The sequence below is a fragment of the Solanum verrucosum genome, unplaced genomic scaffold, assembly GCF_900185275.1.
Source record: "Solanum verrucosum unplaced genomic scaffold, falcon-dt-bn FXZP01000199.1, whole genome shotgun sequence".
Classification (NCBI taxonomy): domain Eukaryota; kingdom Viridiplantae; phylum Streptophyta; class Magnoliopsida; order Solanales; family Solanaceae; genus Solanum; species Solanum verrucosum.
In genome coordinates, this window is record NW_026020049.1 from 1,873,523 (window position 1) to 1,883,171 (window position 9,649).

General features: G+C 24.6%; 1 protein-coding gene across 1 annotated transcript; it reads right to left on the bottom strand.

The window, feature by feature from the left end:
- Positions 1-412: 412 nt before the first annotated feature.
- Positions 413-1,572, bottom strand: LOC125823169 (transcription factor MYB14-like). The gene is made up of 3 exons (XM_049502591.1): positions 1,325-1,572; positions 944-1,073; positions 413-857 (listed from the first exon to the last, which is right to left on the bottom strand). The coding sequence occupies exons 1-3, from the start codon at positions 1,515-1,517 to the stop codon at positions 413-415; spliced, it is 768 nt and encodes a 255-aa protein (XP_049358548.1). The 5' UTR covers positions 1,518-1,572.
- Between the last annotated feature and the right edge of the window lie 8,077 nt (positions 1,573-9,649).

Here is a 9,649-nt window from a genome sequence, read left to right on the forward strand (position 1 = left end):
CATATGGAGCAGTAATAATTCTCATGTTTGCAATATTGGTGCACTTTTGATCCTCCACCAATTTTTTGCCTATTTTTCAACATTAATTCTATCCATAATTTATGTATGGAATGTTCCATCGTCTTTTTATATATTTAGTAGAAATAATAACTCTATGTGAGATCAGGTGAGAAGTGAAACATTTGGGGATAATTACATCCTATCCCAAAAGTTTTCCCAATTACAAAAATTCTAGATTTTTCATTGCTCTCAAATACATTACTCAGTTGTCCGATACATTACAAATAATACATTACTTAATGGAAGGGTGGTATCCGAAAGGAGATAGAAATGTATCCAAGGGGATAAGAATATATGAGGAGATGTGTATTTATGTAATATTTCCAAACAATATACTCTACATGAGTTGTTGTCAAAAAATAGTAAGATGTTGAGCATCCCAGAGTACATCAAACTGATGAAAAAAGTCTAAACCAGAAAGAGTACAAGGGTGAGGATACTCAAACTGGCAAAGATGACAACCAACATTATAAGTACTAATTTTTTCAATTTCTGGGTTGCTCTCTAATATAACTATATTACTAGAAGAAACAATATCTGTCATTTCATTTTCTTCCCAGGTAATAATAGTCGAACTACTCTTCTCCAATGAATAATTACAAACATTAGGTGATGATTTATCCGCATAAATATTCGTCATCTCATTTTGATCTTTGTCTTTCTTCATTAGTACTCTTTTAGTCCTTTTCATCGAGGCAACATTTTTCACTCCCAATTGCTTTTTTAAGTGTGTGTGGAAGAAATTTTTTATTTCATTGTCTGTTCTTCCCGGTAATCTTCCTGCAATAGCTGACCATCTGGACATAATAATATATACATAAAGATTAAAATCATTCTAAAAAAAACGTAACTAAAAGCTAGAAACTTATTTAATTTGTCTCACTTATTTCCAAGTTCTTGATACGTTTTGATGACGATTTCGACTTCTTCCATTGTAAAGGGTCCTCTCTTAACATCAGGGCGGAGATAGTTCATCCATCTTAGTCTACAACTTTTCCCCGTTCTTGAAAGCCCTGCAATTAATTAAACACGATCAAACATTAATTATTTGATGAACTTATAAAATAAAGGGTTATTATTAATTTTGCAGAGTTAGATTTCTCAGACGATACAGAACTTACAGTATTATCTTAGAAAGTCATTTTTCTTTAATTTGTTTAATAAGATTAGAGTCAAGAAGAAACTAAATGTGATTTTCTAAGACATAACTATTAGTTGAATGATCATCTGATAATACATGAACATAATTGAAATGAAAACAAACCTGCAAATTTAGGCATATGGCTCCAATTCCAAGTGCCAAATTTCATGATATAAGATTTCAATTTTTGGTCTTCCTCTGGAGACCATGCCCCCTTCTTCATGTTTGTACATTGCTGCTGCTGTAGTTGTACTCTTGGCATGATTGTAAACAAGTTCACTAATTCTACGGATTTTAGCCTTTGTTGTGGAAACATGAATTTATATTAGCCATTATGGAATTCTTTAATCAAAGCCTTCTTTCCAAGAAAGCTGTAGGATCGGACTCACCCACTGCCACTACTTCATTTTTGTTTCTATTTTGTCCTTCAGTGGTAGTGTTTAAGTTATATATATATATATATTAAGAGAAGTATTGAAAATATTTTAAATTAGGTATGAACTATTAGTTTCATCTTTGAATTATTCATGACATCGTTAAAAATACCCTTTACTTGATTAACTGAACTTAAATACATCACCAATTTTATGACTTGAGTGAAATACACCCCTAAATTATCGCCAAGTTTAGGGGTATTTTCAATACTTCTCTCAGCTTTTTATTAAGAGCTCTATGCTCCTACAAGAAATTGAGACCACATGCTATGTCAGAGGTGATCGAGGGTGTATCTAAGTTTATTTAGTCAAGTAGAGGGGTGATTTTAAGGTTGTCAATAGTTTTAGGACGAAACTAATAATTTGCGTCAAGTCCAGAAGTGTTTTCAATACTTTTCTCTATATAAATTGTAAAAATTAGGCAAATGACATAGTATAAGAAAGAAATTACTTCCTTTCCTTGCTCTTTCATTAATTACCAAAAATCTCTTTTTTTAGTGTTTTTCGGATTCATAATATAGCAGTGTGGATACTTAATATAGCAGCGCGGATACTTTAATTAATAACGGGCGAGTACTTAAATTATTAAGTTGTTAGCAGCACGGATACTTAATTAACGGGCAAATACATAATATAGCAGCGCGGATACTTTAATTAATAACGGGCGGATACTTAAATTATTAAGTTGTTAGCAGCACGAATACTTAATTAACGGGCGTAAGCATAATATAGCAGCGCGGATACTTTAATTAATAACGGGCGGATACTTAAACTAATAAAGTATCCGGTTAAGTTGAATTGGGGGAAAATAAGGGATTTTTGTATTTTAGTAAAAGAGTAGGGAAATATTGAGAATAGGTAAAGAAGTGTTGTGTATTTAAGTAATTTTTCCATATAAATTAGTGTAATATTTTTTTGTCCTATTAGGTCACTCAAATATCTATAAATAAGCTTTTAAAAAACGTGTGATCTCTCATAATTTCAAAGATATTTACATGTAAATAGTATTCGTAAAATATGTAACTTATATAATCTTAAAAATAAGAGGGAATACTTGATATAATATATAAAGATAATCTCATGATATAAAAATTTCTTAAGCTAACGATATAACTCTTAATTTTATGAAAATTCTTTGAAGGAGCTAGAGTTGAATTTTCAAACGATTGGCAGTTGAAGTATGAAAAGGAAAATGAATTATTGTTTTCCCACTTGATCAATTTGTCAATATAATAATATTCCACACTTGGAACTTTTGTCGTATGTTTTTATCAAGATATATACTTCATCCAAAATTTATAATAAGTGTGCTTACAAATCTTGAAAAAAATATCACTTAATTTACTATGCATACTAGAAGATGGCAAGCCCGTGCAAGCATATGGCCTTATGGAAAATGAGTTAGTAATAAAAATAATTATAATTAAATTAATTTAAATAACATTTGTTGAATTATAATTTAATTAATTTAAATAATATTTGTTTAATTATAATTCAATTTATTCAAATAAGATTTGTTATAGTTATATAATTGTAAGTTTAGACCAATAACTTTGATGAGTGCTCGATCTCTCATAGATAAAATAAAGGGTTCAAATTTCGATAGTAATTTCTCTTATTTAAAAGTGAGAGTTGGAAAAGACCAACACAGCTTTAAGGAGTGATACCAAAAGCAGTTCAAGTTGTACTATTGGGTTGGGACTAACACAACTTTAACAAGTGATACCAAAAACAGTTCAAGTTGTACCAAAAGGACAAACAAAGCAACAATAAATTGTACCAAAAGTAACTTAAATTGTACCTTCACTTTGGACCCATTTTATTCCTTTTCTTTTCTTTCCTAGCCACGTGTATGCAGCCTTTTCGTGGGCACACACGTACAGGCCGAAAAATGTGGGGCCCTCTTTCTGCCTATTTCACATTTTTCTATTCTTCTTTAATTTTTGTTATTCAATTGCCCATTAACAATTCTCATTTCCTTCTTTTATTTGTTCCTCACAGTTTCTTTTTTATTTTTTCCCACTTTATTTCTTCCTTGAAAATTTAACATTTTGAAATTTAATTAATTCATTTATTATATTTTAGCTACAAAATATAGTAGAAAGAAATTAAATTTTCTAAAAAAGTTTAGTTGATTCTTAAAATTCTATCATTGTCACATGAATTTAAATAAATAGAATAAAATGCATTATTAAAAATTACATAAGAAATACTATAAATTACAATAATTAGCAACTGAATTTTTTTTTAAATCATATATGGAAATTTGGTTGGCTAATTAAAATAAAAGAAGTATCTTATATTATTTGAAAATGGCGTCAAAAGTCCTAGAATTCACAATAAATTAATAACTGAAAATATTTATGATTATTCACGTGAATTAGAACATGAATAACATATATTATTTAAAAATGATGAGCAAAAAGGTACTATAAATCACAACAAACTAATAACTATAAATTACAATAATTAGGAACTTAAAAAAACTCTCTCTCAACCAATACAAAATATTAATAACCCACATAATTTGCATAAGAAATTCCAAATTAATTTATTCTTTCTGTAAATTTAAATTTTTAAAATCGCTCTCCCCATTAATTAGAGTCTCACTCTTCTCTTAAGCCAGTGGATATGTTCAGAAATGACACATCTTTTTTACATGAAAATAAATAAATTATAATTACATTTAGCTCTTACTAATTATATATCAAGTATAATATTTGGTGGAAATCAATTAAAATTAACATTTATATGTACATTTAAATTTTGTGGTATATATCAAATATATTTAAATATTTTTTAATTTTGTGATCTTAAATATGCTATACAAAAAATATTAAAATTTAAAGGTTATTATGTTTTTAAAATCGAAACGGAGGGAATCATATTTTAAAAATGAAATATATATATATATATATATATGCAATTGTTAGAAAGAGCTTCCACAAATATATTTAAAAAAATTCTTTTGTCTTCCTTATATTAATTTGTGCGTATACTAATTTATTTGACGTTTTTTCTTAATCTTCATCTCATCATTAATGTTATTTATATAATTTTCTTAAATCGCTTATTTTTTCTTTTTTAACTCTTTTATATATATAAAAGATGGATATGTAAATAATGATGTGACATTTCTTAGAAGCTAAGATTACTATTTATCTAATTTTTAAAAATAAATTCAAGATATCATACGCAAATTTATGGTCAAACTTAAACTATTTGATTCTCGAGAAATAAAAAGTATCACATAAAATGGGACAGACGAAGGATAACTCTCAATTAAATTTATTTCACTTTTTATTTTCTATTTTTAACATAATTTTTCAAGTTCGATTTCTAGAAATTCTATAGTAGACCCATTTAAATTTTAATTTTTTGTTTTAAATTAAAGAACTTGGCCGCACTTCGCGCGATCATTTAGATTAAATATTTTTGATTAATTTTATATTTACTCTGTTGTTTAATCGTAATATTTTTATTTGTTTTAATAATATGAAGATTGTGAAAAAATTAAAGCTTCACAAATTTAACGTCTATTAAATGACGAAGAATATATTTTTTATCAAATAAGTTCAAATATATTTGCTAATAACAAATTCTTTCATTGCATGAAGTTGATCCTTTAATATATAATATATATTCCGCTGTACCATTCTCCTTAAATGTCTAAGAAATATCTCATAATGTCAAATAACACTGTAATACTCCCTCTGTCCCTAATTACTTGTCCACTTTTAAATTGACACATTTATTAAGAAATCAATTAATGACATAGTGAGTTTATCATTTTACCCCTATTAATTATGAAGTAGATGAAAAGTTCTGCAATTTTCAAAGTAATTACTCATTTAATTGAGGGTATAATAGGTAAAAAAAAAAATTCTTTCTTGATTTGTCAAAATGGACAAGTAATTAGAGGCAACTATAAAAAGAAAAGTGAACAAGTAATTAGGGACAGAAGGAGTACTAAACAAATGCATCAGCAAATGAAATTTATATTCAAAATATATTGAATAATGACGTAATGATACCTTAATAGAATTTCCTATCCATTTTTTAAAAAAAATTTCACCCTTTCAATTTCATTATATCTTCTTATTTAGTAGAAGAATCATCGTTTATTATATTCTACTCCACCTTAATTGGTACCATCAGAGTTTTAAGAATAAACATTAAATTTTAAATTGAAATAAAAAATCATTGAAAAATGACAGAAAAAATAATAATAGTATATGAAAATTGAAATAAGCTGCAACAAAATCCTTTTCACGATAATTTTTTGAAATATATTGATAACAATTAAAATGAAGCTGTTATTTTATCTTTAAAATTAACTTTGATTGAATTGAATTAGTACAATGAGAAAAAATATAAACTAATAACTTTTTAATGTTATTAAATGCATTTTCTTTTTAATTGAGTAGTAGATTAAAAGTTCCGGATTAGGATATTCAAATAATATCTTACTCTCTCCTTAATTATTATGGTATTGGAAACATTTATTTTCCTTAAATGGTGATTCATTTTCCATTTACAGTTATATCCAATTAATTTCTAATGTATTGAATGTGGTTATGGGATATTGAAATAATATCTTTATCTTTCCTTAATCATAATAAAATTATAATTTAACATTTATTTTTCAGAAATGATAATTTTGTTTTAATTCCTAGAACATATTGTTTACCATACTGAATGTAATTATAATAAAACATATTGTATTTAGTATGACAAAAGAAATCAAAAATTCGAGAAATTAGATAAATAGTAATCTTAGCTTCTAAAAAATGTCACATCATCATTTACATATCCAACTTTATTACTATATATTAGAAGAGTCTAGGATTTACTACCATTGTTCCAATAAAATCATTACAAATGTCCAATACTTACTATATAAAATATATAAGTGGGCCCCACCTCCTTCCACTTAAATACTACATATTATATATTATTAATTACTATACTATAAATCACTACTAATATCCAATATCTTTATCAAACTATTTAAGTGGGCCCCACCACCTTCCACTTAAATACTACATATTATATATTAATTACTATACTATAAATGACTTAAATACTCCATATTATCTATTACAATAATTAACAATTATTTCACACTTTAAATTCTATCAATGCCGTATAAATTAGGATAAAAAACCTAAGATATAATATTTAAATATATTTAAAAATAATATAAGTAATACTATACATTACAATAATTAATAGCTTAATTATTTAAAACTTATATAAAAAATTTAATTTACTCTCTAGATTCTATTGGTACCACATAAAATGGATTATATAATAAACATATATTGTTTGAAATTGACGAAAAAGAAACAATAAATCACAATAATTAATAAAAAAAAATAGTCCAGTCCAAAAAATCTATCAATTAACAACATATATTGTTTGAAATTGACGAAAAAGAAACTATAAATTACAATATTTAACAAAATAAATCTCTCGACTCCAACAAATCTATCAATTAATGCCACATAAATTGGGACATGGCAAATAACATATATTATTACAAAATTAGGTTCAAAATGTACTAAAAATACAATAATTAACAACTTAATATATTAAAGAGACATATAAAAAAGGGTTAATATTTGAAATTCTGCATCTGCTACATAAATTAGAACAAAGAGAGTAATAAATATTATTTTCAAAATTATGTTAAAAAAAAGTACTACAAATCACTATAGCTAATAATTTAAAATATTTTTAAAATCATATAAAAATTTCAATAACTTCTCAAATTCCATAATATGACATAAATAAATAAAAAACTGTTATAAATCATAATAAATAGTACAATATTTAAACTACTTTAAAAGTATTATAAATTGTAATAAATAATACAACAATTTAAATTACTTAAAATTTAACGACTTCAATTTTTTTTAAAAATGTATTAAAATTTTGGTTAATTGTCAAAACTTTACATGTGCCACATAAATTGGGACATGGACAGTCACACATATTTTTAAAAAAAAATTACATTAAAGTATTCAATCAATTAACAACATATATTGTTTGAAATTGACGAAAAAGAAACTAAATATTACAATAATTAACAAAATAAATCTATCGACTCCAACAAATCTATCAATTAATGCCACATAAATTGGGACATGGCAAATAACATATATTATTAACACATTAGGTTCAAAATGTACTATAAAATACAATAATTAACAACTTAATATATTAAAGAGACATATAAAAAAGGGTTAATATTTGAAATTCTGCGTGTGCCACATAAATTAGAACAAACATAGTAATAAATATTATTTTCAAAATTATGTAAAAAAAAGAGTACTACAAATCACAATAGCTAACAATTTAAAATATTTTTAAAATCATATAAAATTTTCAATAACTTCTCAAATTCCATAATATAACGCTTAAATACTACATATTATATATTAATTACTATACTATGAATGACTTAAATACTCCATATTATCTATTACAATAATTAACAATTATTTCACACTTTCAATTCTATCAATGCCATATAAATTAGGATAAAAAACCTAACATACAATATTTAAATATATTTAAAAATAATATAAGTAATACTATACATTACAATAATTAACAGCTTAATTATTTAAAACTTATATACAAAATTTAATTGACTCTCTAAATTCTATTGGTACCACATAAAATGGATTATATGATAAACATATATTGTTTGAAATTGACGAAAAAGAAACAATAAATTACAATAATTAATAAAATAAATAGTCGACGAAATTGACGAAAAACAAATTAGAAATTACAATAATTAACAAAATAAATCTCTCGACTCCAACAAATCTATCAATTAATGCCACATAAATTGGGACATGGCAAATAACATATGTTATTAAAAAATTAGGTTCAAAATGTACTATAAAATACAATAATTAACAACTTAATATATTAAAGAGACATATAAAAAAGGGTTAATATTTGAAATTCTACATCTGCCACATAAATTAGAACAAATAGAGTAATAAATATTATTTCCAAAATTATGTTAAAAAAAAGTACTACAAATCACAATAGCTAACAATTTAAAATAGTTTTAAAATCATATAAACATTTCAATAACTTCTCAAATTCCATAATATGACATAAATTAAAAAAAAAATGTTATAAATCATAATAAATAGTGCAATATTTCAACTACTTTAAAAGTATTATAAATTGTAATAAATAATACAACAATTTAAATTACTTAAAATTTAACGACTTAAAATATTTTTTTAATTGTATTAAAATTTTGGGTAATTGTCAAAACTTTACATGTGCCACATAAATTGGGACATGGACAGTCACACATATTTTTTTTTAAAAATTACATTAAAAGTATTCTATCAATTAACAACATATATTGTTTGAAATTGACGGAAAATAAAATATAAATTACAATAATTAACAAAATAAATCTCTCGACTCCAACAAATCTATCAATTAATGCCACATAAATTGGGACATGTCAAATACCATATATTATTAAAAAATTAGGTTCAAAATGTACTATAAAATACAATAATTAACAACTTAATATATTAAAGAGACATATAAAAAAGAGTTAATATTTGAAATTCTGCGTGTACCATATAAATTAGAACAAACAAAGTAATAAATATTATTTTCAAAATTATGTTAAAAAAAGGTACTGCAAATCACAATAGCTAAAAAAGTAAAATATTTTTAAAATCATATAAAAATTTCAATAAATTCTCAAATTCCATAATATGACATAAATAAAAATAAAAAAATAATATATATTGGGCCCCGTGCTGGCACGGGGTCCTATATCTAGTAATATAAGAAAAGATAGTTTTTTTCATGTTTATATTTAATATTAATTACTTATTCCTCAAATTATTTTTTCAAGACTTAATAATAAACATCAACTATTAGGGATAGTGTGGTAAAATAGTCATGTCAATTATTATTTTCTTAATAGATGTGTGAAATCCAAATATAATAAGTAAAAGTC

Bases quoted from the DNA above. Each gene is read 5' to 3' on its own strand.
- LOC125823169 (XM_049502591.1), bottom strand. From the start codon at position 1,517: ATGTTTCCACAACAAAGGCTAAAATCCGTAGAATTAGTGAACTTGTTT. The intron at 1,074-1,324 runs GTTTGTTTTCAT...AATTAATTGCAG, and splicing joins CCATATGCCTAAATTTGCAG to GGCTTTCAAGAACGGGGAAA. The intron at 858-943 runs GTGAGACAAATT...TATTATGTCCAG, and splicing joins TATCAAGAACTTGGAAATAA to ATGGTCAGCTATTGCAGGAA.